The sequence below is a fragment of the Mustela lutreola genome, chromosome 6 (genome assembly GCF_030435805.1).
Source record: "Mustela lutreola isolate mMusLut2 chromosome 6, mMusLut2.pri, whole genome shotgun sequence".
NCBI classification, from domain to species: Eukaryota; Metazoa; Chordata; class Mammalia; order Carnivora; family Mustelidae; genus Mustela; species Mustela lutreola.
Window position 1 is genome coordinate 81,741,063 of NC_081295.1, and position 27,947 is coordinate 81,769,009.

Here is a 27,947-nt window from a genome sequence, read left to right on the forward strand (position 1 = left end):
AACAATTACCAGAATATTTAAGTTCAGTAATAAATGTCTGCTTATAAGATTCTCCTCATGGTTTTTTCATACTATAATAACAAAACAAAAATATGCCAATTTACAACATCAGGCTTGGTCATGGTTAGGTAGTTCTTAGGCTCTTAAATCTGTGCTATGATAAATTTTAATCATTTTGAGAACTATGGATACTGGGTGTGAGGGAAATCAGAGTTCATTATATACTCAGAATCTATATAAATAAAAAAGTGGTTACAGTTTACTTCATATACATACTATTCTTGCTTTGTATTTGCTATTTTAATTGCATTAGATCTGTATCCTTCCAAGTTTAATTAGTAGGAACACAAAAATTTTTATCTTTGGTGCCAACTACCAAAATAGAAAGATGTTTTTACTACTTCCTTTTACCCTGTAATTGGTATTGAAATATTTTACATAGTCTCAGCTTCACATGTTCTTTTGTGTGTGTAGCAGCATGCCCTCCACACTGGCAAAAAATACATAGAAAACCTGAGCAAATGATTAAAAACAGAAACAAAAACACTGCTTAGAATTGAGTGGAAGTTGGGAGAGTTTTGGAATAACAAATAAATATAAACTCACAAAAGATCAAGATATATCTGTAATAATTCATGCATTTCGTAGAACTGTATAAAAAAATTTGGTGTTTAATAAATACCATTCCTGTTATGAGACTATGGTAACTATAAATCATGAAAACAAGGATACTTTGATATAGCTATATAGGTTCTGATAATTCTTTCTGGAACTTTTTATTATTATTTTTTAAGCTTCTTTCTGAACCTCAACTATTCAAGTTTTCTAAACTTGAATAACTATTCAAATGAACTAATGCACATTTAAATCAGGAAAAGGAACCCATCACATCCTTTCATGTTTCTGTCACTTTTTGTCCTCAGGAAGAGCTGACCCTTGGGCCAACTGCTCATGATTGGGAGAAATAAATGGAACTGTACGGGTGGAAGATTAAATGTAAAACTGCAATCAGATAAATTACAACATAGATGTGGTAAGTAATAGACTAAACAACTAAATGTACTTTAACCTCTAAAATCTTTAAGCACCCCCAAAGCGTTTAAATAGAAATGCAAGGCCTCTGTTAGCAAACTTCTAAAACAGGAAAAAAGCATCACTGGACTCAAAGTCTTGTTGAGGGTAGAGGCTTGCTTTTTAGTTTATCTCTTATTCATGTACCAGGTGTAAAACCCTCCTACAGTGCTCCACCAATATTTATTAAGTGAACCCTTTTGTATCTAAATGTTGTAAGGATCCTGATATTGCCAGGGAAAAGATTTAAGGAGAGGATGCTGCACTCTTTTGTCCTTCCTCAAGATACATAATCTTGTACTCGGGGTTCAGGTGAAGAGTGGGAAGTGACCAAACGTAGGAGGAACTTGACGGTGTAGGGTGTAAGGAAGTTACTCCCATTGCATGGTTTGGTGCTATTTTGATTCCTTCCACCGTAGTTGCTTATCTGAATCACTGGGGGTATAGATTAAAATTTACCGCCCCTCCCTGAACCTTCTGGTCTTTTTCTTTTCCGCCTTTTCCTGCGCACATTCTTCTATAGGAGATATTTTGCTGTCTGCTCCCGTGCCCCGCCTGCCCCCCCCCCCCCCCCCGCCCAGGAACACGACTTCTTTTCTATCCCCCAAAGTGATCTATCAACGATGCTTCTGCAATGCATGATGACTTTAATCCCAATCCCAAATAAAACTGGGAGTCCCTCAATCCCTCCCGGGCTGGCCTTTTATCTCAAGCAATTATGCAGCAGGGCAGGTCTAACACGTCTCTTTCAGAGAGGTGCCCCAAGGCCAGGAGGGATTACCCAAGGGGGGGCGGTTCCGAAAGATACAGCCCGGGGGCCTGTTCTTCTCATCTTCTCTGCTCATCCGACTGAGCGGTAGGATGGGGAGGGAGGAATGCAGCTGATGCGTGGAGGCGACCCCTCCTCAGTCGCTGGCTGAGCAAAGGGTACGCCGCAGGACCCGTCCGCAGTTCCCGCCCCGCGCCGCGCACGCGTTATGTAAGCGCCCGAGGCCACGCCCCCGTCAGGCCCCGCCCCCACCCGGCCCCGACTCCAGCTCCGGCTCTGCCCGCGGAGGGGGCGGAGAGAAGACGCAGCTGCAACTTCGCCTGGAGGTTCTGAGCCTACGTCGGGCTCAGCCCGGAACCCAGCCGCGGTCGCCGCCGAGCCGCTGCTTCCCCGGTCCGGGCCTCAGCCCAGCGGGCTCGGCCATGGCAGCCGCCGCCCCCGGCGCCGCGGCGAATCTGGCCCCTGCGCTCCCCGCCCGTCGCTGAGCAGCCGTTAACCACACCGCCCGCCCGCCCTCCCGCTCCTGTCGCCGCGGCCCCAGGCTCTGCACAAGTTTCCGCCGCCGAAGAAGCAGGAGGCGAAGGCGGGGGAGGACGGACGAGGGGAGTCGTGCGCCCCCGGCCCTCCCGCCCGCTATGTGGGGGCGCTTCCTGGCCCCGGAGGCCGGCGGCCGGGACAGCCCCGGCGGAGCCCGCAGTCTCCCGGCGGGTAAGTAACGGGACAGTCCCCGGCTGGCGCGGGGGTTGCGGCCGACCGAGGCGCCTTGGGACCCCGGTGCCGCTCCCCTCCCTTCTCAGGCCTGGCTTCCCTCCGGCCGCCTCCCCGACGCCGCCGCGCTCACGCCCTCCGGGTTTCCTCCCGGCTGCAGACACCCCGGCCCCGCCGGCTGACATCTGGCGGGCCGCGTCCCCGGCCCCGTCCGCCCCGCATCGCGCGGCTCGGCTCCAACCAGCTCCTCCTCGGGCCGCAGCGCCCGCGCCCCAACTTAAAGCTCGCCTGGGCCTCCTCGGGTTGTGCTTTGTTGTCCGACCTCTTCCCTTTCCCTCGTGGGTTGTGTGGTCAACGCGGGTAACAGGGCTTGCGGGGGACCTGAGCGAGAAAGTCGCTGCGACCGTGCTGCGGCGGCGGCCCGTGGCGCGCCTGGGAGGGCCGGGGTCTGCGGCGCCCACGGCCGCAGCTTCTACTTGGGGCGTTTTGGGGCGAGAGGAGGTTGCTGGTGATGCGGTCTCTTCCGTGAGTGATCCCGGAGGGGACTTCTGCCCCTCGGTGAAACCTGGTCACCTCCCCGCAGCCCTCTCTGGCGTAAGAGGAGGACACGTCCTGCTTGAGCTAGTCGATCTTTGAGCAGTGGGGGTGTTAATGCGTCTGCTTCTCGCTGGCCCCTTCAAGAAAATTTGGGAGATTGCCGCGTTCGGTGTGTGAAGGGAGCGGTTTGTATCGGACAGCCATTTCATGCCTGCATCTGCTTAGAAGTTGTGTAGGATCCACCACATTAGGATAAACGCCGCCCCCCCACCGCCCCGCCATTCAGGATAAAAAAAAGTAAGGCTTGGATTGCCTGTGACAAGTTATTTGACACTGACGGTTCCTCCAGTCACTTTAATTGGATCTTGAACCTTTTCGAGAAGCTGAAAGTTCTGTAGGCCTTTTATGCAGAAAAAAATTGCCTTAAGTACAGACGCAAAATTTTTCCTACAATTTTAGGTGTTTCCAGAACTTCTAGGTAACCTTGTTCCACAAAATGTTTGAGTTCCACTTGTAAATGACATTTTTGTGTACATTCAAAGCTATTTGCAAAGCAAAAAGGAGAAGCAGTATTTGGAAGTGTGAATTTTTTTTTTCTGATACTATTTTCTGCTGCTTGAAATATATCAGGCACAGTTGCTGTTAAAATCTCAAATAACACAATTTTGTGATAGTCTAGAAATTTGTGATGTGTTTTTTTAGGCATATAATTTTACTAGTTACTGGGGGATGTAATTGACAAGTAGAAATTGTATGTATATTTAAGGTGTACAACTTGTATAAATGCATCATGAAATGATCTTCACAATCAGGCTAGTTAATATACCCATCACCTCATAGAGTTAACCATATTTTTGTGAGTGGTAAAAACACTTAACATCTACCCACTTAGCAAATTTCAAACATACAGTACAGTATTGTTAACTGTAGTCATCATACCCTACTTTTAGATGGAGACATATATAAATTTTAAAACCCAGGGTTAGATTTAAAATCATTCTCTTAAATCTGGTCTTGCAAACTTTAATAAATAATGGAATTTAATAGGCATGCATTTAGTAAGAAAAACGTGAGTAGGAATTATTTTCTCAAAGATGTATACTACTTGTCGGAAAAAGGGGAGACTGCAATTAAGAGGTTTCTGATGCTTACTGAGTATTTGGAAATTCTGCAATCAAAGTAACTCCGGTAAGTGAGAAGACAGTTCGTTATCCCTAGGGGTTGTATGGAGTGCTTTCAATTTATATGTATATGTCAGAAGCCATCTGTAATGTCTTTGTAACCTAACCTCTTTAAATAGATTTGTAATAATATGTTTGGAGGTATAATATCACCCAAGCATTGTATCCATTTTTCCATTGTTTTCCATGAGGAAGAAAACATCCTAGTGCTTAGAGGTTAAGTAACTGAAGGAAGGACTTTGAGGTTGTATTGCAGTCTTTAGACCTTCCTGTAGCAAAGAACATAGTGGAAGGGGATACTTTATAAGCAGTACCCAAGATGAAGTAATTTGGACAGGATATCTTTACAAAGCATATATTTTATCTAATTTTTTTTTTTTTTTTTGTAGTGATAAACCATTGGTATGTCAGGGCATGCCTTTCCAAAAAAAATTTTTTTTCAGCTTTTAAGCTGAGAGTGGATTACTTTTACAGTAATAAAGATAAAATTTTTGTTATGCTTCTTTATTGAGCAAATAAGTTTTTTATTTTTTAAAGATTTTATTTATTTGAGAGAGAGAGATGAGATAGTGAGAGAGAGCATGAGAGGAAGGAGAGGGAAAAGCAGTATCTACACTGAGCAGGAAGCCCAGTGCAGCTCAATCCCAGGACCATAATCCAAGCTGAAGGCAGACTCTTAACCAACTGGGTCACCCAGGTGCCCCATGAGCAAATAAGTATTTAAAATTATTTTTTAGTTAGTTTAATGAAGTTCTACCATAGATGAAAAACCAAGTGTAGTTTCTTCTACAAATGAGCAGATGGTAAAGGTCAAGATAATGACCTCTGAGTTGATTTATGCAGGGATTTCTTTTCCTTTTTGAGATTTTGAAGAAAATTTATATTTTTGAAATAATCTCCAGTATATCTTTTGACTAAGTTGAGTGATTTTAGGACTTTACTGAAAACAAAGGGCTGTCTTCTGATTGAATTTGTCAGCAGTCGTTTTGGTCCTGAGGGCCAGTGCAAAGACCAGGGGTAAGTAACTAATTGCTGGTATTGAAATGAGTTTATTTCATTTCCTTTACTTCACAGTAAAGGAAAGTGGGTTAATTACGGGTATCCTAAATATGATTTGTTTATGCAAATATCTAACTAGACTAAGGAGAAAAAGAAGGGTAACATAGAATCAGCTGAAATTGCTGAAGGGAACTTTTTTTAAGTAATGGCAGTAAAAACAAATAGTAATAACAAGTGTGAGTTGGAAAATCCTGAACTTTTGGCCTTTATCTAGGATTTAATTTTGTTTTGGTACCTACAGTTTTTTAGCTTTATAGAGTAATTGTATATAAATGTAAATAAGATTAATGTGTTCTTATATTTAGATACAAAGAAAAAAAAAAGCTCCCTGCCCCTACCTCTTTTTCTATTGACAAGTAGGGTTAGAAAGTTAATTAAAATTAATTAGTTAATTAATTAATAGAACAAGTGGGCGGGTCCCTGGGTGGCTCAGTTAGTTAAATAGAACAAGTGGTATGTCTTTTATGTTTTTGGTTGAGTATATTTGAGAATACCCTACTATTCAAACTGTGTAATAGTTTTAAAGTTGGTTGAAGGATGGGTATATTTCCCTTAGGTTTTTTGTTTTGTTTTGTTTTTTAGAGAGGGAGGGGCAGAGGGAGGAGAAGAGAGGGAATCTTAAGAAGGCTTAATGCCCAGTGCAGAGCCTAACACTGGGTCTTGATCTCACATCCCTGAGATCATGACTATGACCTGAGCCGAAATCAAGTGTTAGGATGCTTAGCTGACTGGGCCACCCAAGTGTCTCTATTTCCCTCCTGTTTTAAAAATCTAGTGTAATATTTTGAGTATTTATATCTAGTTACACTGAATTTGATTCATTTTATAAATCACACTTTAAAAATATTAGTATATTCAACCCTTACAACATTTTGGAGTAGGATATGATAGTTTCAAATTGTGCTAAAATATGACATTATAGAGAACATAAGATCTGAAGAGATGTCATTTGTTTAGTGCCTTGAGCTTGAAATCTACCTCTTCCTAGGTGATGCTTTGCCATAAGGTGTTTAGTGATGTCATAATGATAATGGTGGTAACTGGTATGATTACATCAGATACTAAGGTTTTCTGCTGTGGTTCTGAATTAGATGGATCTAAAAGTACTGTGGTAACAATGAAACGTAACTTTTTCACCTAAACTCAGTTGGACATGTTCTGTTATAATAGGCATCGGGAGGTGAGGGGTGAATCTCAACTTTAGTGATGACTTTTGTGAAATGAACTTGATTAGTAATTGGAATTTGATCAGTTCTTGGCTTGAATGAAGCTGGTTAATTAATCTGAGGCCAGACAATAAATGGTGAGTTGACAACCACTATTGTCATGTTGTGAATATTTCTGTATGTTGAGAGCAGGAAGGTTTTACAGAGTCATGATTTTTCTGATTGGATGAAATGTTTGTATGTGTATTTTGAAGACATGAAGAGTCCTAGATAGTATTTTATTGAATCATGGCTTAATTAGTGGGAACTAATATATAGAATGTACATTAAAAATGAATATTGTCATCATCTAGATAAATTCCAAAGCTGCAGTGAGATACTAATTATTACTAATACTTTAAGGGTCTTCTTATTTTATACTGCCAAAATAATATTTTGAAAAGTAGAATTTATCATAGAAGATCTTTCATTTTAAGTGCAGGAATGGTCAACATAAAATGAACATCAAATTTCTCCTCATACTACTATTTTCTTTCCACTTCCTATTTTTGTTTAATTAAAAAAATCCATTGTTATTACCTAGCATAGCAGTTGGCACATAATAAGTACTTGGTGAATGTTTGTGAGTCATTCTTTCAATAAATATTATGTAGTAGGCATTGTACTAGTCTCTAGGGATACATCACTGAGCAAGAAAGATAAGGTCCCAGCTCTAAAGGAGTTTATATTCTAGTGAGGAGGAAGCTGTCTGTAAGTAAACTAACAACAAGAGAATTTACCTGCTAAGTACTGTGAAGTAAAGGAAACTGGGTGAGGTGGCAGAAGATGGATAGATCTACTTTGGAGAGGCTGGTCAGGTAAGGCCTTTCTGAGGAGGTGATTTTGAGCTGAGGCCAGAACGATGAGAAGGAACCAGGCATGAGGGCGGGAGTGTTCAGGTGGAAGGTACAGAAACATCTCTATGGTAAAAATGAGGAGTTTGAGGAATATCAAGAGCCAGTGAATCTGGAGCATAGAGAGCAAGGATGTGAGGTGAAGGAGGCCTGATGATGTAAGGCGTAGTAAGAAGTTTGGATTCTATTCTGTGTGGGGGAAGCTAGGTATGAAAGGGGAGGAGAGACGACTGACTGTTCATTCATTCACCAGGGAGTGTCCACTATGAGGTTGACGCTGTTTTGTGTATTGGGGAAACAAAGTAGACATTCTCTGTTCTTGGTGTTTAAGATCACTCCTGGCTGTTTTGTGAGGGGAAGAAATTGTGGAGGGGTGTGGGAAAAGAGCAGTAGGGAAGCCAGTTAATAGGTTATTGTAGTAATTAGGTGACAGATGATGGCTCTGATCATAGTGGTAAAATCGAATTTGGAGAGAAAAGAATGGGTTTGGAATATATTTGAGAAAGCTGACAGGATTTACTGATGGTTTGGAGGTAGAAAAGGAGGGAAGGAGTAATCAAAGACGATGTCTTAGTTTTGGCTTCAGTAATTATAGTGGATGGTAGTGCCATTTCCTGAGGCAGGGAAGAGTGAGGAAGGCAGGCAGAATTGAGTTCTGTTTTGGCCATGTGAAATTTGAGATGCTTTTTAAAGAAGTTCAGGTCTGATATTCAATCTGGAGCTCACTGGGGAGATGGGAGAGGTGGAGGTATGAATTTTTAGAGATATGAGTGTAAATGGTGTTTATAGGTGGTCACAGAAAGTATAGAGAAAACAGCAGAGAATCAAACTCTGGGACATTTAATGTTTTCTGTCAGGTAGAGGAAGAGGAACAATCCAGAGAAACAGAAGAGCCAGTGAGTTCAGAGTAAAACCAGAGTGTGATGTTCTAGAAGAAAGAAGGCTGAAAGAAGGAGTGATCACTAAAGTCTTATAATTCTAAGGGGCCATGTAAAATGAGTCAGAAGAGAATGGACCAATGTCACTGGCCAGTTTCAGTGAGAGACTTAAAAATTTAAAGCTGGTGGGAATTGGAGATTCTTGAATCTACTCAACTCTTTATTGCATAGAGATTAATACATGCGTCCTAAATAGAAGTTTGAATTGCTTTCTCCTTACTACTTCTCAAGTTAGGGTCACCAGCTAGGTTTGCCTTGGATGCTCAGTGTTAAAACTAGGGGAAGTGTCTCCTGGAATGCCTTACACTGAACAGTGGCTGACCCTTGACTTTGCCCAGGGCATCTAAAATGGTATAAGTGTTTTTCCCATCAGAATGCATTTTCTGTCAGGGAACCTAGACTTTGGTAATTAGTTTTATTTTATTCTTTGAACCGAGAATCTGCCTCAAAATAGTGACTCTGCCTCTGTTTTTATTTTCTGTCATTAAGTGTCGTAAGTGGTTTTAAGATTTCATTACATAGTACTAAATTAATTCAAGTCATTCATTAGATTATAAATTATAAAGAATGAGTTTAAGATCAAGATCTTTGTTTCATGCCTTTTCTGTATGGTAGATGTCTAGTAAATAAATCTGATTGCTGGGCGCCTGGGTGGCTCAGTGGGTTAAGCCGCTGCCTTCGGCTCAGGTCATGATCTCAGGGTCCTGGGATCGAGTCCCGCATCGGGCTCTCTGCTCAGCAGGGAGCCTGCTTCTCTCTCTCTCTCTCTGCCTGCCTCTCCATCTACTTGTGATTTCTCTCTGTCAAATAAATAAATAAAATCTTTAAAAAAAAAAATCTGATTGCTTTACTGATGCTACTTTGCAGTACTAAAATTCTGTTAGAGATGAACTATAGTTTTTAGTTATCCTCTGGATGAGAATGGGATGAAAAATTTGGACTATATATCATGTAAAATTCAAAGTTTTCTACAAGGATGTTGTATTGCTCTTATAGAGGCAGGTGTGTGTTTATTGACCCTAAGAAATATATATTGCCTTGCCATGACATTGCAGAAGCTTTTGAGAAGCTTTCTCAGTAGTATTGAGCATTGCATCACATTTAAGGAATAATGTACTGAAAAGCTTGACTAGAAATTAAGTTCTTTAATTTTGGGGAGATAGTTAATTTTCTCAAAACTTTATTTTGAAATGTGTTGGAACTTGAACTCATCACCCTGATATCAAGATCTGAACTGAGAACAAGAGTCAGATGCTTAACTGACTGAGCCACCCAGACACCCCCTAGAACTAATGTTTTGTTTTAGTTTTGGCATTTAAATATGTGTGGCACTTAGGCATGAGTAAACAAAAGGCTAACAGAAATAATTAGCTTAACTTCCTTTGCAGGCTAATGGTCACATAAATAAAAGTAGCATTTATTAGGCTTAACTACTTCTTTATTTAGGAAAACTTCTTTTGATTGGGATTTTTATTTTCTCCTAGGTGCTGTTGATCCTTCTAAGTTTTGGCATAATTTGCTACCATGTGTAGAATATATTTTCTAGTGGTACTTTGAAATAGTTATATTCAAGGACAAAGGGGAACCTCTGGAATACCATTTGGTATACTTTCTCCACATTTGCAGTGGTTTTATTAAAAAGTCTCATTTTTACTAGTTTATAAACAGAACAGAGGGTTATAAGAGATTAAATTAAATGTGGCCCTCTTTCTAAATGGCTACCAATGTACTTTTTCTGAATGCAGCATTTCAAGTAACCAGAAGATAAGACTCTTCCTTTTTAAAATATATAATGAGTACTTGGCAAATATTTATTGGTTTGAATTCATACTTTTTCTGTGAAAGGCAAACCACTTATTTATCTGATCATTGTTCTTAATTGAAGTAATCTTAACCTCAACCTAAACCAATGAAAGGTATTCCTTGTTGTGACAGAATTGTAAATAAGGAAATTCAGAATCAAATCTGAAGAATATAGTCTTATACCTTTAGTGGTAATGTGCCTAAAATTATTTAAAGTAGTTGATGAATGACCTTCTCTATTTTTTTATGTTTAGAAAGCAAAGACTAATAGTTTTTGATTATTTAAAATTCAGTTTTTATTTACATTCCCACCAGTAGTTCCTTTTCTCCAGTATTTGTTATTCTGTCAGTATTTGTTATTTTGTGGCTCTTTGATAATGGCCATTCTAACTGGTGTGAGGTGGTATCTCATGGTGGTTTAGATTTTGGCTATTTGTATATCTTTTTTGGAAAAATACCTATTCAGGTCCTCTGCCCATTTTAAAATCTGAGATATATATTTGTATGTACATCTATATACATATCTATATATGTATATATATGGCTATTCAGTTGTATGAGTTTCTTATATATTTTGGATATTAAATCCCAGGGGCATCTGGGTGGCTCAGTTGGTTAGGTGTCCAACTTTTATCTCAGCTCAGATTTCCATTTCAAGGTCTTAAGGTCAAATCCCATGTTGGGCTCTGGTGGGTGTGGAGCCTACTTTAAACAAAAACGTATTAGGTACATGATTTGGAAATACTATTTTATATTCCATATGTTGCCTTTTCATTTTGTTGATGGTTTCCTTTGCTGTACAGAAGCTTTTTAGTTTGATGCAGTCCTGCTTGTTTATTTTTGCTTTTGTTGCCTTTGCTTTTGGTGGCAAGTCCAAAAAAATTATTGCCAAGACTGATGTCAAGGAGTTTACCCTCTATGTTTTCTTCCAGGAGTTTTATGGTTTCAGGCCTTATGTGCAAGCTTTTAACTCATTTTGAGTTGATTTTTGTGTATGGTATTAAGATAGGGATCCAATTTCATTATTTTGCATGTGACTGCCCAGTTTTCCCAACACCATTTATTGAAGAGACTATCCTTTTCCCATTGTATATTCTTGACTACTTTGTAGTAAATTAATACACCATATATGCTTGGGTTTATTTCTGGGCCCTTTATTCTGTTCCATTGATTTATGTGTTTGTTTTTATACCTGGCACTTTTAAAGATTTTTACTTATTAAAGATTTATATTTGAAAGAGACAGCGTGAGTGGGAGGGGCAGAGGGATAGGGAGAGAGAATCTCAGGTAGAGTCTGCACTGAGCACGGAGCCCATGATGCACAGGTCCTGAGCTGAAACCAAAAGCTAGGAATACTTAACTAGCTGTGCCACCCAGGAGCCCCTTTATGCCTGGCACTTTTAAAGGTATATCTCTTCATGATTTTTCACCAAGATGGCAGAGGAGTAGGAGACCTTAGTTGTGTCTGCTCTCAGGAGTTCAGCTAGATAGCTATCAAATCATCCCGAACACCTGTGAACTCAACCAGAGTCTAAGAAAAGAATAGCTGTAACTCTTCAAATAGAAAAGTGACTAATTTCTGTAAGGTAGGAGGGATGGAGAAGTGAATCTGAGCTGATACATGGGAAGACACACTGTGAGGGGAGGGGGCCTCTGTAAGCTGGGTATCGGAAAGTGATACAGCAGCAGAATGCGAAATCAAAACTTTTATTTTTATTTATTTATTTAAGAATCCTTTTTTTTTTTTTTTTTTGGACAGAGAGATTGAAAGAGAGCACAAGTTGGCGGAGTGGCAGGCAGAGGGAGAGGGAATAGCAGGCTCCCCGCCGAGCAGGGAGCCTGATGGAGGGCTTAATCCCAGGACCCTGGGATCATGACTTGAGCCGAAGGCAGACACTTAACCAACTGAGCTACCCAGGCACCCCACAAAATCAGAACTTTTAGAAGTCTGCTACGGTGAGGGACATCCCTGCCTGAAAGGAGCTCAGGTGGTGAAGCAGGGCAGAATCCTAGGTGAGACACTGTGGTCTTGGTGTCCCCGGAGTCATAGGAAGACAAGACAGAGGGGTACCTGAGTGCGTCAGAGTTTCCAGGCATTGGAGTGGGGAAGCTGGCTGCTATCAGTGAGCCCAGGAGTGGGTTCTCAGCTCAGCGTTGCCATAAACTGAGCTGTGGCCTGGTGGGGCAACTGCTTTCTGAGCTGGGGCCCAACAAGTGGCAGAACTGGCAGAACTGGTGGAGACCCCTGGGAGGAGTGGTGCAGGTGGTACCTCAGAGTCTGCTGGGTTTAGAAACTCAAAATGAGGTTGCCTGTCTGAGATAGAAATGCTTGGTCACAGGCTGGGTGAGCACGGAGTGGCAACCAAGACCAGGGAGGACCAGAGTGATTGACTGCTCTTCCCTAAGGGTGCGCTAAGGAGTCAGGCCCAAACTCTTGACTCTGAGGCTTGAGATAGAGAGACCACCATTTCAATCTCATCCTCTAAAGCAGTAGGGAAAGTCTTAAGGCAACAAAAGCCACATAAAGCAATCCAGTCCAGAACAGATTATTTAGCCTGGCCCCCTTGGCAAGGGCGGTGCAATTCTGCTCAGGTCAAAGACACCCGAGAATCAGGGTAACAGGCTCCTCCCCCAGAAGATCAGCAAGAACATTCAGGCAAGACCAACTTTACCAATCATTGAGAACTGCAGAACTCCAACACTAGGGGCATATGGCATACAGAATTCAAGTTTTTTCCCCCATAATTCTTAAGTTCATAATTTTATGACTTTAAATTTATTCATAATTTTATGAATAAATTCATAATTTTTTCTCTTTCCTTTTCAACCAATTTCTTCTCAACTTTTTAAAAAATCTTTTATTTTCAGTTTTACAGTTACATTCTAGCCTTTCATTTTATTTAATTTTGTTTTTGTATATATATTTTTCTTTCTTTACCATTCTGGGATGCAGTTTCTTCTAACAGACCAAAATACATCAGAATCTAGTGTATGGCTCTGTTCTCTTCACCTGTCTGATCATATTATCTCTCTCTCTCTCTCTTCTTTTTTTTTTTTTTGGTTCTGTTAAAGTCTTTTTTAAAAAATTTTTATCTTTACCGTTACATTATTTCAATGTATTTTGTTTGTGTGTATATATGTATATATATCACATATACATACATACATATATATATTACAGTTTTGAGATGTAGTGTTTTGTAACAGACCAACCAAAATACAGTTGCTTTGTTCTGTTCACTTGTCTGTTTATATTTCCCCCCCTTTTTTCCCTTTTAATTTCATTTTTTAAAGTTATATTCTGTCCTTTCATTGTATTTGATTTTTTACATATATAACTTCTCTCTTTCTTTACAGGTTTGGGGTCTAGTTTTCTGACAAAGAGACCAAATACACACAGGATCCAGTATATTGGTCTGTTCTAGCCCCCTGTCTGATTACATTCTTTCTTTCTTTCTTTCTTTCTTTCTTTCTTTCTTTATTTAAAAAAAATTTTTTTTTACAGATTTTATTTATTTGACAGAGAGAGATCACAAGTAGGCAGAAAGGCAGGCAGAGAGAGAGGAAGGGAAGCAGGCTCCCTGCTGAGCAGAGAGCCCAGTGCGGAACTTGATCCCAGGACCCTGAGATCATGACCTGAGCAGAAGGCAGCGGCTTAACCCACTGAGCCACCCAGGCACCCACATTCTTTCTTCTTAAAAAAATTTTTTTTCCCCCAGTTTTGGGTCTTACCTGATTTTTTTTTTTTAATTTAATTTTTTTTTTCAGTGTTCCTGATTTCTTTAGTGTATATTTCTCTGTGGTTGTTGTTGGGACAAAGGTCCATAACCTACAAGGGTAGAAACATTAGACTTGGAGCATACCTATCCACAGAGACCTGGCAGGCCAGAAAGGACTGGCATGATATATGCAGGTACTAAATGAGAAACATTTGCAGCCTAGAATACTTTACCAAAATAGAAGGCTGTTATTCAAAATAGAAGGAGAGATAAAAAGCTTCCAGGACAAACAGAAATTTAAAGAACTTGTGAACACCAAACTAGCCCTACAAGGAATATTAAAAAGGGTGCTTTAAGCAAAGAGGGAGCCCCAAAGTTAAATAGACCAGAAAGGAACAGAGACATTTTACAGAAATGTTGACTTTATAGGTAATACAATGGCACTAAATTCATATCTTTCAGTACTTACTCTGAATTTAAATGGGCTAAGTGCCCCCAATCAAAAGACACAGTGTATCAATTTGGATAAAAAAAGCAAGGCCCCCCCCAACAAAGCAAGGCCCACTGATAAGCTGTCTGCAAGAAACTTATTTTCGACCCAAAGACACTTCCAGATTTAAAATTGGTGGGGGGGGGGCATACATTATGCTAGTGGACATGAAAATAAAGCTGGGATAACAATGCTTATATCATACAAATTAGATTTTTTTTTAAAGATTTTATTTATTTATTTGACAGAGAGAGATCACAAGTAGGCAGAGAGGTAGGAAGAGAGAGACGGGGAAGCAGGCTCCCTGCTGAGTAGAGAGCTCCATGCAGGGCTCGATCCCAGGACCCCAGGATCATGACTTGGGCCGAAGTCAGAGGCTTTAACCCACTGAGCCACCCAGGCACCCCACAAATTAGATTTAAAACCAACGACTGTAATAAGAGATGGGGAAGGACATTATATCATAACTAAAGGGTCTATCCAACAAGAAGATCTAAGAGTTGTAAATATTTATGCCCCTAACATGGGAGCAGCCAGTTATATAAACAAATTAATAACAAAAATAAAGAAACACATAGATAATAATACAATAATTGTAGGGGACTTTAGCACTCCCCTCACTGCAATGGACAGATCATCTAAGCAGAGGATCAACAAGGAAACAGCTTTGAATGACACACTGGACCACATGGACTTTAAGATACATTCAGAACACTCCATCCTAAAGCAACAGAAAATGCATTCTTCTTGAGTGGACATGGAACATTCTCTAGAATAGATAATATATTGGGTCACAAATCAGGTCTCAGCTGGCAACAAAAAAATTTGTATCATTCCCTGCATATTTTCAGACTGCAGTGCTTTGAAACCTGGAACTCAATCAGAAGAGGAAATTTGGAAAGAACTCAAATATATGGAGACTAAAGAGCATCATACTAAAGAATGAATGGGTCAACCAGCAAATAAAAGAAGAATTTAAAAAATTCATGGAAACAAAATGAAAACACAACTGTTCAAAACCTTTAGAATGCAGCAAAGGTGGTCCTAAGAGGAAAGTGTATAGCAATACAAGCCTTTCTAAGAAATAAAAAAGGTCTCAGATATACAACATAACCTTACACCTAAAGGAGCTGGAGAAAGAACAGCAAATACAGCTTCCTCTTCCCAGCAGGAGAAGAGAAAAAGAAAGAGCAGAAATCAATGAAACAGAAACCAAAAGAATAGTAGAAGAGATCAACGAAACTAGGAGCTGGTTCTTTGAAAGAATAAGATTGACAGATTGGGCCAGACTAACCAAAAGGAAAGATATAGATACCAAATAGATAAAATCATAAATGAAGGAGGAGAGATTACAACCAACGCCAAAGAAATACATTATAAGAACATATTATGAGCAGCTATGTGCCAACAAATTAGGCAATCTGGAAGAAATGGATACATTCCTAGAGACATATGAACTACCAAAATTGGACTAGGAAGAAACAGAAAACCTGAAAAGACCCATAACCAGTAAGGAGATTGAAGCAGTCATCAAAAATCTCCTAACAAAAAGTGCTCTGCGCCAGACGGCTTCCCAGGAGAATTCTACCAAACATTTAAAGAAGAATTAATATCTGTTCTGCTGAAACTGTTCCAAAAAAAAAAAACAATAGAAATGGAAGGAAAAGTTGGCATCACAATTCCAGACTTCAAGCTCTATCACAAAGCTGTAATCATCAAGACAATATGGTACTGGCACCAAAACAGATGCAGAGATCAATGCAACAGAATAGAGAGCCAAGAAATGGACCCTCAACTCTGTGGTCAACTAATCTTCAACAAATCAGGAAAGAATATCCAATGGAAAAAAGACAAGTCTCTTCAATAAATGGTGCTGGGTATATTGGGAAGCCACATGCAGAAAAATGAAACTGGACCATTTTCTTAAACCATATACAAAAATAGACTCAAAATGGATGAAAGACCTAAATGTGAGACAGGAATCCATCAAAATCCTAGAGGAGAACACAAGCAGCAACGTCTGTGACCTTGGCCACGGCCACTTCTTGCTAGAAAGGTCTCTAAATGCAAGCGGAACAAAGGCAAAAAGAAACTATTGAGACTTCATCAAGAAAGAAAGCTTTTGCACAGGAAAGGAAAGGAAACAGTCCACAAAATCAAAAGACAATCAGCAGAATGGGAGAAGATACTTAACAAAGGTCATTTCAGATAAAGGGCTAGTTTATAGAATCTATAAAGAACTTATAAAACTCAACACCTAAGGAATAGATAATCTGATCAAGAAATGGGCAGAAGACATGACCAGATGTTTCTGCAAAGAAGATATCCAAATGGGGGTGCCTGGGTGGCTCAGTGGGTTAAGCCTCTCTCTGCCTTCGGCTCAGGTCATGATCTCAGGGTCCTGGGATCAGGTCCCGAGTCAGGCTTTCTGCTCTGCAAGCAGGGAGCCTGCTTCTCCATCTCTCTCTGCCTGCCTCTCTGCCTACCGATCTCTCTCTATAAAATAAATAAAATCTTTAAAAAAAAAAAAAAGATTTCCAAATGGCCAACAGACACATGAAAAAATGCTCAACATCACTCAGCATCAGAGAAATACAAATCAAAACCACAATGAATACTACCTCATACCAGTCAGAATGGCTAAAATTAACAAGTCAGGAAACGACAGATGTTAGTGAGGATGTGGAGAAAGGGGGACCCTCCTACACTGTTGGTGGGAATGCAAGCTGGTGCAGCCACTCTGGAAAACAGTATGGAGGTTCCTCAAAAAGTTGAAAATAGAACTATCCTATGACCCAGTGCCCTACTGAGTATTTACCCCAAAGATACAGATGTAATCATTCGAAGGGGCACCTGCACCACAGTGTTTATAGTAGCAATGTCCACAATAGCGAGATGGAAAGAGTGCAGATATCCATTGACAGATAAATGAATAAAGAAGATGTGGTAATATACGTACATACACACACACACGTATACACCATATATATGGTATGCATATATATACATATATACACACATATACATGCATATATATGTACATACACACACATACACATACAGTGTAACACTATTCAGGCATCAAAAAATGAACTCTTAACCATTTGCAGTGATGTGATTGGAATTAGAGGGTATTATGCTAAGTGAAATAAGTCAACCAGAGAAAGATAATTAAATGATCTCACTCATGTGGAACCTAAGACGCAAAATAGAGGATCTTAGGGTATGAGAGGAAAAAAACCAAAAGATAAAATCGGAGAGGGAGACAAACCATAAGAGACCCTTAATCATAGGAAACAAATTGAGGGTTGCTGGAGGGGTGGGAAGTGGGGGGGGATGGATAACTGGGTGACATGTAAGCAGGGCATGTGATGTAATGAGGACTGGGTATTAAGTAAGACTGATGAATTACTGACTTCTATCTCTCTGAACCCAATAATACATTATATGTTAATTGAATTTGAATTAAATAATAAATAAAGCTCTTCATATTCATTTAATTATCACAATGCTATAAGATAGGTACTCTAATTTGTTCTCTCTTTACGTGTGAAGAAAATTGAGCTACGGTTTATTTATTTATTTTTAAAGATTTTATTTATTTGACAGAGAGAGAGAGAGATCACAAGTAGGCAGAGAGGCAGGCAGAGAGAGAGGGTGAAGCAGGCTCCCTGCTGAGCAGAGAGCCAGATTCCAGGCTTGATCCCAGGACCCTGAGACCATGACCTGAGCCGAAGGCAGAGGCTTAACCCACTGAGTCACCCAGGTGTGCCCCTTCCCTTTTTTTAAGGATTTTATTTATGAGCTACAGTTTAGATAAGTGATTTACTCCAGGGCTCACTGCTAATAAGAGGTTGGATAGAGTTTATGTCCAGGCAGCCTGGTTTCATGGTCCATTCTTTACCACTAAGGAATATTAGAAATTCTATAATAGAAGAATAAAAAACCAAGACAATTAGATTCACTTACCCTAGAAATAATCAGTACTAAAATGAACTAGATGATGGCAATGAGGAACAAATATTGCCGTATTGTTTCTTCCATTTTAGATAGATAATCTCTAGTGTAGGTTGAGATTTTCTCTCTTCTGTGTGTGTGTGTGGTTACTAGTAATGTGAATGCTTTTTAATGTTATGTTCCTTTTAATTTTTTGTAACTTTTTCTGTTTTTTTTTTTTTTGTTGTTGTTCCTATAGGAGATTGTTTTCTCATATTTATTAGGAATTTTGGCCATCATCCCCCCCAAACCATTTATAATAATTATTTTTTAGCTGCTTTGGAAAGTGTTTACTGATCTTTAAATAGGTACTTAATTGCAGACTGGCTCAAGGCATAGTTAAAAATCTCTTGGATTTTAAATTAAACAGATCCCCCCCCACCAACCCTGTTTAATCATAATTCTGAAAGGAAATATGTGTGTGTGTGTATGTGTATTTTTTTTCTTAAAGATTTCATTTGTCAGAGAGAGAGAGAGCGAGAGCACACAAGCAGGGAGAGCAGCAGACAGAGGGAGAAGCAGATGCTTTGCTGAGCAGGGAGTCCAATGTAGGACTTGATCCCAGGACCCTGGAATCATGACCTGAGCTGAGGGCAGATGTTAATCAGCTGAGCCACCCAGGCATCCCAGGAAAAATACTTTTTAGATCTAATTATAAGGTTTCCAGAATTTTAATTTTATACCATGAACATTTATTGGCTAGTAGTGGCAATAATGACTGCATTTATTGAGACCCTGCCTGACTCTGCAGCTCTGTGCTAGGAAAAAAAGGTTGTCTTTTACTGTTCTTAATGTGGTGAAGAACAAAGTCATACACAAAGGGGTTAATATAGTTTAAAAAATGCTGTTATTGGAATTTTTAATGATATATTGGGAGAGCACAAAGAAGACATTTAGAGCAAGTTAATTCCGAACTGCGACCTTTAAAGAAGGTAGAGAAAGAAAATAATTTGGAGTCATTAAAGGACCTAATCTGTTGGGAGGCAGTGATTAGGTATGTATGTTTGGAGAGTGTTTATAGGGGAGCTGGAATGGGTGAGGCTGGAGTTGGAGGAAATTGAAGGTGGGCTGTCAATTGGTGAAGAACTTTGGCAAATTTAAGTAGTTTGAGTTTTATTTAAAATGCAGGAAGGAACCTATAAATTTATATGAACAGGAGAATGATGTAAATATATTTGATTTTCAAAAGGTAACTGGCTATAGGGGTTGAGGATGACTTGGGTGGCCTTACTTCAGAGGGAGATTCTTGCAGCAGTCCAGCCAAAGATGTGATCTGTGATGGTGGGCATGGAGACGAGAGATCTAATTTCAATTAGTATTTACAAAATGGACTAAATAGTTTTACAAACTGATTACCTATAAGGGTTAAGTAAAAGATGTGTTCTCTGGATTTATTTGTATTTAATTCAGTCATACATTGATTTCTACTGATAGTAGAATTGGGGCAGTTGAGGGCCACTGTTCTGAACTTTGCACAGAAGTACTTTGTACTTGTTAACATTTCAGAGGTGTTGAAATGTGAGATATGTGCATCTTCTGGCATACAAGGGTAAATATGCTTTGACATTTTGTTTTGTTCTGTGTTTTTTTTTTTTTTTGTAAAACAGTTGGTTCTCAATCCACTGATAACCTGCATTTTGAGAAATACTGCAGTTTATATTTATGATTTGTGTCATATGCAGCTTTTGTATGTAAAAGTAAATCTTTATTTTTATTTTCTTCTGGTTTAGAGTTGTCATTTAAAAAATTCAGTAAGATTAGTTATTCTTCTAAGTGCAGTTATAGATATATAACATATTGTGGAAGACTTGATATTGTATGCATCTTTGCTTCCAACTTAAAAAAAAAAAAAGCTTCAAAAAGAAAATGTAATAGGTTACCTCTTCACTTGATGCTGATCTTGTATTTTCCAGAGAATTACTAGTTTTTAATTACTAGTTTTTAAGTAGTTTTTAAATTTTTATTTTTAAATAAGTTATCCCTAGGCATTCAGTATTTATATGTAAAAGAATTGAAATTGGTGTTAAAAAATACACTGTTTTCCAAAGAGAAGTCTAGTGTGGTGTCTTGGTATCTTTGCTATTCTTACAGAAGTGCTTCTGTCTTTGTTCTAGAGAAAACTGATTTTACAGTCAAACATTCAGTTGCTCTAATATGATAGGACCTAGGTAAGACTTTATTGTTATAGGCCACTGAGACTTATTTTAATATATTAAGGTCCATAGCATATCTCTAGAAATTGAGTAGTTCCCATTTCAGTAGCATAGTCATATAAATACTGTGTAAGAAAATTTTTCTTATTTTTCCTGCTAAGCATAGTTCACTTATAGTTCTTAACTGCTTTGTGATCTGGATTGACTTGAGTAGAGACAAAACATGTCATTTTCAGAATGAATTAATTCAATCTAAATTAAAGATTAGAGTATTATTTTATTCATAATATTTGTTAATTATCTTTAGTGTCCTAAGCGTATAGTATAAATTGGATCTTTTTTAAAAAAGAAGTGTAGTTGACCTTTAAACAGTGCAGGAATTAGGGGTGCCAGTCCGCTGTGCAGTCAAATGTGTATGAATTTTTTGACTCTTCGAAAACTTAACTACTAATAGCTTGATATTGATTGGGAGTCCTTACAGATAACATAAACAGTTGATTAATGCATATCTTATATGTTATATCTGTTATGTACTAGATTTTTACAATAAAGTAAGCTAGAGAAAAAACATTAAGAAATTCACAACAGAAAATACAATACTGTGTTGTATTTGTCAGTACCTAAGTTTATATCATCTGTGTACAAGATGAACTGTCTATATCTGTATCAATATTTTCCTAAATAATACAAAACACTGTCGTTGTTATACATGTAACCTAATGCTAGATACCAGAAATGAAAAGATAGTTCGAAAAAGAAAATTCATATATATTTACATGTATAAGGATTCATGCATTGATAATGAAGAAGCAATAATATGATTGCTCATCAGTAGCCTAGCCTATGCATTAATGAATGAATCATTATAACATTTTAATAGCGTATAGTATTACATTTATATTCATAATACATTGTTGGAAACAGTGTTACATTTTTTTAAAAACCACTTATGTGTGATGATAAGCTGATAGAGTTTTCGTTACTAGAGAGAGGGGCATACTATAAGGTAATGTAATTCTTTGAAACCAAAGTTACAAAACTGAGAAAACTAACACATTATTGATTTGATATTTAATATTACTCATTTTATGCCTGTGTGAAGATAGGCTATTCACTACCATACAGGTTTTTTACACGATGTTCTGCATGTGAATACTTAGGCAGTTATGATAATGGCACAAAAACATCTCATGCAGTTCTTGCCGTACAATTATTAGATTTTCATGCGAAGTCACACGTGTATACAGCGGGTAAGTTTATTAACTGTATGGCATGATGATTATTTACTGTTCATTAAGTGGAGGTAGATCATCAGAGAGGTCTTTATTCTTGTCTTCATGTTGAAGGCTAAGGAGGAGAAAGAGGAGGGGGGATCCACATCGGGCTCCTTGCTCCGCAGGGAGCCTGCTTCTCCCTCTGACTCTGCCTTCCACTCTGTCTGCCTGTGCTCGCTCTCGCTCGCTCTCTCTCTGACAAATAAATAAATAAAATCTTAAAAATAAAATAAAATAAAATAAAATACAGTCCCTTTCTGGCAAGTTGCTTCCTGACTTGAGGGACAAAGCATCAATGGAACCAGTCTAGAAAAAGGGTTCTTGTTCAGGCCTTCTTGTTTTGCAACCAAAAGACTGGCTGCTGATGGTTAGTTACCTTTTTCCTTCAAAGCTGGGGGTTAGAAGCTTTTTAGATAAGGACAGTCCTGACCACACGCTGGACTGCATTTGCACAGAGCGACTGTTAGCCCAGCCCTTCCTGCATTAAGATTTGGTGCTCACTCCTCTTCCTTACTAATACATCTTTTGTGGCCATTTCTTTCAGAGTAACACCCTTTCGTCTGCCTTTAAAAACCTGTACAGGCAGATATCCTTTCTCATCAATGATTTTCATAACAGCATCTGGGAATTCATCTGTTGCCTCTTGGTGGGCAGAAGCTGTTTCTCCTATTATCTTGAACTTTTTTAAGCCAAATTTCTTTCTAAAAATTATCAAATCACTCTGTGCTGGCATTAAATTCTTCAGCTTTATATCGTTTACCTTCTTTTTGCTTTAAGTTGTCATGTACTGTAATGACTTTGCTTTTTCTCAAATCATACTAATCTTTAGGTATGCCATTCTTACACAACCTTGCACCTACCTAAAAGCTGTATTTTCAATACAAGATAAAAAGGTATTTCACAGAAAGTTCAAGTTCTTTACTCTTGCTTGTGTAGCTGCAGTCACAGCTTCACAAATTTCCTTTTCATTTTTAACAATGATCTTTATGCTGGATTCATTTATTCAGAAATGGAAGGCAACTACAGGTACAGACCTCAAACTATAGCACATATCAAGCATTCAACTTTTTCTTTCTAATGTCCTGGCTTTTTTTTTTTTTTTTTTTTGCGCTTCTTGGATGCATTTCTAGCATCACTAGTGACACTGTGTATGGGTCCCATGGTGTTGGAGATTTATGTTATTGAAGACAACATGATGTTTTCATGTTTTCTTTCATATGCAAGAACCACAAGAGATCGCTTTTTACTGTGATACACAATGTACTAGAGATGATTAGCATCACGTGGATTTTTAAGTGGATGATAGCAATGAGAGGCGGCTACAAAATTATAACATTAGTACAGTATGTATGTACTATGGTTAATTTTATGCAATTATGATTTATTTCTACATCTTTGTGTTTACATTTCTCTTGACTTTAAATGGCACCATGTGTGAAATGTTTGTGTAAGTTTTGATTAATTATAACTTCTTATCATAGGTTTGTATGTATTTTATGGTAGTGATAAAATAGGACTCATATTTATATGTGTTTTGTGCACTCATGACAAACCTTTTTCTTAATTTTTTTTTGCTATCTCTAGGCTAGTTGGTTTATTTGTAAGTTTTTTCATATTGTCACAAATCTCCAAAAAGTTTTCTGATAATGTTTACTTAAAAATATTCTGTGTATACGGGAGGCACTCAGTTCAAACCTATTGTTGTTCAAGGGTCAACTATAATGTTAGAAGTCTAAACACTTTTACTTTCTCTCACTATCAGTAAGATTGGACATTCTTTCATATCTTTGTCATTACATGTATTCCTAGCCTATTTATGCTATTTTCTGGATATCTTAAGAAATATTTGTCCATACCTGAGGATCTGATTGAGGAAAACATTTTGGTATAGATTATGGATAGATCAGAGTTAGAGCAGACCTGGTTACAGAATACTTCACTTGTTGCTTTAATGTGTGAGTGATTAATCAAATGAATTAAGGTAAGTCCCATTCTGAGAAAGGCCTAGAATCTATTAGGTTTTAAGTGGTTGTTCTGGACATCAAAGCTGGCTGTGTGTCTCTCTGGTCAGTATTTTAAAATTTTGAGTTAGTTTAAATGTATATGTTTTATTGGGAGGTGTGTTTTTTTGTTTGTTTGTGTTGTTTTGTTTTCTGAGATAGAGAGTGAGAAAACTTGTTGGTGGGGGTAGGAAGGAAGAGAAAGAATTGTAAGCAGGTTTCATGCCCAGCACTGAGCTGAATGTGGGGCTTGATCTCACAATCCTGAGATCATGACCTGATCCAAAATCAAGAGTCATATGCTTAACTGACTGAGTCACCTAGGCACCTCTAAATGTATATGGTTTTTAAGGCTACTTATTTACCTTATATATCTATAAAACCAAAACAAATTTAATTCATAAATGATATGAAAATAGAAATTTAAACTAGTATTAACATGGCATGGTGTTTTAGTAAAACGATATCTTTAATTTTAGGATTAGTATTGGTAGAAAATAGCTTCAGGTCTGGTTTTATTAATCTTTATGAATTTTTATTTTTAATATTAAATAAGAGAGAGGCTTTTTCAAAAATAGTGGCAAAATGATTTAATCCGTTTTATGGACATGCTTTTTATTTTGTGATCCTTACGTTAAATCTAAAAACTTTATTTTTTCTAATTGCTAGAAGGTACTCCTTATATGGCAGTTTCAATGGTGTGTCAGTTTGCAATTCTGTGAAGATATCTTGTTTCATATCAGGATGATAAATGCCCCATACATTATTTGCTCTTTACTTAGAAATAGCTGCATTTGTGAACAGAGCACAAATGCGGGCATTGAAATTATTGATAATAAATCTGTTTTAAGGTAGCTATTCAGATCATCTGTAGTATGCTTATTAATTTTTTAAGGATGTCATTGAATGAAAGCCCCAAATTCTTGTGTAGAACTTGTTAACTTCCACAAATAAGTTTCAGGCTCCAATTTGAGAATCATGGTGTTCATCATTAATAAAGATATGTGTTTCTATAGCTTTTATATAAAATTCAATAAATTTAAAATTGCTTTTTAAGATTACCATAACTTTTTAAAGATTTTATTTATTTATTTGAGAGAGAAAGCATGTATGCACACTCTGCATGGGGGTGGGGGGAGAGGGAGAAAGAAAAGCCAACTCCCAGCTGAGTGAGGAGCCTGACAGATCCCAGGACCCTGAGATTGTGACCTGAGCTGAGGGCAGATGCCCAAATGACTGAGCCACCCAGGCGCCCCTCAGATTACTGTAACTTTTATGAACTAGTTATAAGTGATTCACAGACTAGCATTCTTCCTTGGATATACTTTGTGTGGCATTGTAATGGACAAAAATTTAAAAATGAAGTAAGAAGAAAAAAGTAAGATGGATATGTCAGAAAAAGGCAAATAAAAATTAAGTTAAAGTGGACAAGATAACTGAAAATAAAGACCAGGAGAACATTAAAAAGTGATGTTAGCCAAAAAAAGATTTAATATCACTCAAAAGGGAAAATTGAGAAAAAGTCATGATGATGCTATGGTGTTAATCTTTTATGAAAACATAACTAAAGAAATAAAAGAAATACAAAATGATTTTAAATGTTAAATGATTAGGATACAGTAGAAAAAATTTATTTTCCATTAGCATGTTTCACTTAAATTGTTATGCAATATTATTCAGTTAGGCTTTCCCTGGGCCCCAGTTCTCAGCTGATTGCGCTGTGTGGTATCACAGATGTCTGCATATCAGATATTCTAGAGCAGAGTGCTGACATTTCCAGACAGATAGATAGATTTGACGTTTTAAATAAAACAGCAGTATGTGTTTCAATGTTCAAAACCTATGAGTAGAAATCCAGGTCCTTTAGTAGAGGAAGCTGTGAAATCAGCATTGAATTTTTAGGTGTACAGTATGTAAGTTTATTTGATGCATCTTAGATATCATTGATCTATTTTAATTATTTGATGCAGAAAATAACTTTTTTATGTATATTTTTTTCTAAGGTCAAAAAAGATCTCTTCTGTCTACTTGTAGATATTATAAGTATGCTAATTTTTGCATATTTTTCTTTGTAGGCCCAGATTATTCTTCATCAGCATGGTTACCTGGTAATGAATCATTGTGGCAGGCCACAAGTGTTACATCTAACCATCGAAATAATCCTATCAGGAGACATAGTATAACTTCTGACAGTGGTGACACCGGCATTGGAACTTCCTGTTCTGACAGTGTGGAAGGTGAGCTGAAATTCTTAGTGTTTAGACATGAGCCTCCAGAGAATGCTTGTGATTGAGAATATTCAAGGGATGTGTTCTGTTTTCCAAAATAAATTATAAAGTAATATTTGAATATTTAACAATAATTAATAATGTTCAGTGTTATCATTATATCAAATGAAATTATCCCTCTGATCATATTACTTTTCCCACATCACTTTTTAAACTATTTGTTTTGATATAATTATAGATTTCACAGGCAATTTTAAGAAACAGTACAGTGATTGGATGCACCCTGTATTCAGTACCTCCCACCTCCATCCATGGTAATACCTCACAAAACTGCAGTGCACTATCACAACCAGGATATTGATATTGATAGTCAAAACATAGATTGTTTCTTTTCTTTTCTTTAAAAGATTTTTATTTCTTTGAGAGAGAGAGAGAGAGCATAAGAAGGGGGAGGGTCAGAGGGAGAAGCAGATTCCCTACTGAGCAGAGAGCCTGATGTGGGACTTGATCCTTGGATTCCAGGATCATGACCTGAACTGAAGGCAGTTGCTCAACTAACTGAGCTACTCAGGTGCCCTACAGAACGTTTCTATCACCACAGTATGCACCTCATGTTGGTCATCCTCCCCTTAACTTTTGGAAACCACTACATCTAGTCTCCCATTTTTATAATTTCGTCATTTCAAGAATGCTGTAAAAATGGAATCATATAGTATGTAACCCTATAATATTGGCTTTTTTCTTTGACAATTCATCCAAATTGTTGCATATATAAATAGTTCATTTATCTTATTTCTAAGTAGTATTCAGCAGTGGTGGTGTTAGGTAAACTACATTTTGGTTAAGCATTTTCCCCCCTGAAAGCCATGTGCGTTGTTTCAGTTTTGACTATTGGAAATAGAGCTGCTTTAACCATCCATGTCCAGGAACACAGTTGCTGGTTGTATGGCATTTGAATGTTTAGTTTTTAAGGAAATTGTCATACTGTTTCTCAGAGTGATTATTTCATTTCCGTCAGCAATGGAAATGGGTTATTGTGAGTGATCCGGTTTTTTCTTCATTCTTGTTAGCACCGGTGGCTTTTTTTTTTTTTTTTTAAAGATTTTATTTATTTATTTGACAGAGAGAGAGCACACACAGGCAGAGAGGCAGGCAGAGAGAGAGAGAGAGAGAGAGAGAGAGAGAGGAGGAAGCAGGCTTCCTGCTGAGCAGAGAGCCCGATGCGGGGCTCGATCCCGGACCCTGAGATCACGACCTGTGCTGAAGGCAGTGGCTTAACCCACTGAGCCACCCAGGCGTCCCACACCGGTGGTTTTTAATTCTAACCTTTCTGATGGGAGTGTAGTGATACTTCATTGTGGTTTCAATTTTCATTTCCTTAAAGATTAATAATATTGACTGTTTCTTCATATGTTTACTTTCCATCTGTCCTCTTCAGTGAAATGTTTCTTCATGTCTTTTGCCTCTGTTTTAATCAGATTATTATTTTTTTTTTTACTGTTGAGCTTTTAGAGTTCTTTCTGTATTTTAGACATTAATCCTTTGTTCGCTATATGGTTTGCAAATATATTCTTCCATTCTGTAGCTTGTCATTTCATCCTCTAACAGTGTCTTTTGCAGAACAAAAGTTTTAAAATAAATAGTTTGATGAATAGTTATAATTTTAGAACTGTATATAAGGATTGTGCTTTTGGGGTCAAGTCTATGAACCCTGCATAGTCCCAGATCTTGAAGATTTTTCTCTCTTTTTGCCTTGAAGTTTTATCATTTTTTTGTTTTCTATTTAATTCTGTGATCCATTTTTTAGTTAATTTATTATAAAACAAGTGTGTTTTGGTGTTCCCAAGATCACTTTTCAGCTCAATGATTTGCTGGAAAGAATTCCAGAACTCAGAGAAGCTGTCATGCTAATGATTATGGTTTATTACAGCTGAAGGATACAGAGTTAAATCAGCAATAGAA

At 38.0% G+C, this 27,947-nt stretch overlaps 1 protein-coding gene across 3 annotated transcripts in view; it reads left to right on the top strand.

The window, feature by feature from the left end:
* Nucleotides 1–923: 923 nt before the first annotated feature.
* CEP85L (centrosomal protein 85 like) overlaps nucleotides 924–27,947 on the top strand; it is a 172,771-nt gene continuing 145,747 nt past the window's right edge. The window contains exons 1-2 of one of the 3 annotated variants that reach the window (XM_059177727.1): nucleotides 924–1,033; nucleotides 25,833–25,994. In XM_059177727.1, the coding sequence (XP_059033710.1) occupies nucleotides 952–1,033; nucleotides 25,833–25,994 (244 nt within the window). In that variant the 5' untranslated portion in view covers nucleotides 924–951. Of the gene's footprint in view, nucleotides 1,034–1,940; nucleotides 2,549–6,383; nucleotides 6,629–25,832; nucleotides 25,995–27,947 lie in introns of those variants that run through there. The other 2 variants (XM_059177725.1, XM_059177726.1) reach the window with 2 other exon arrangements.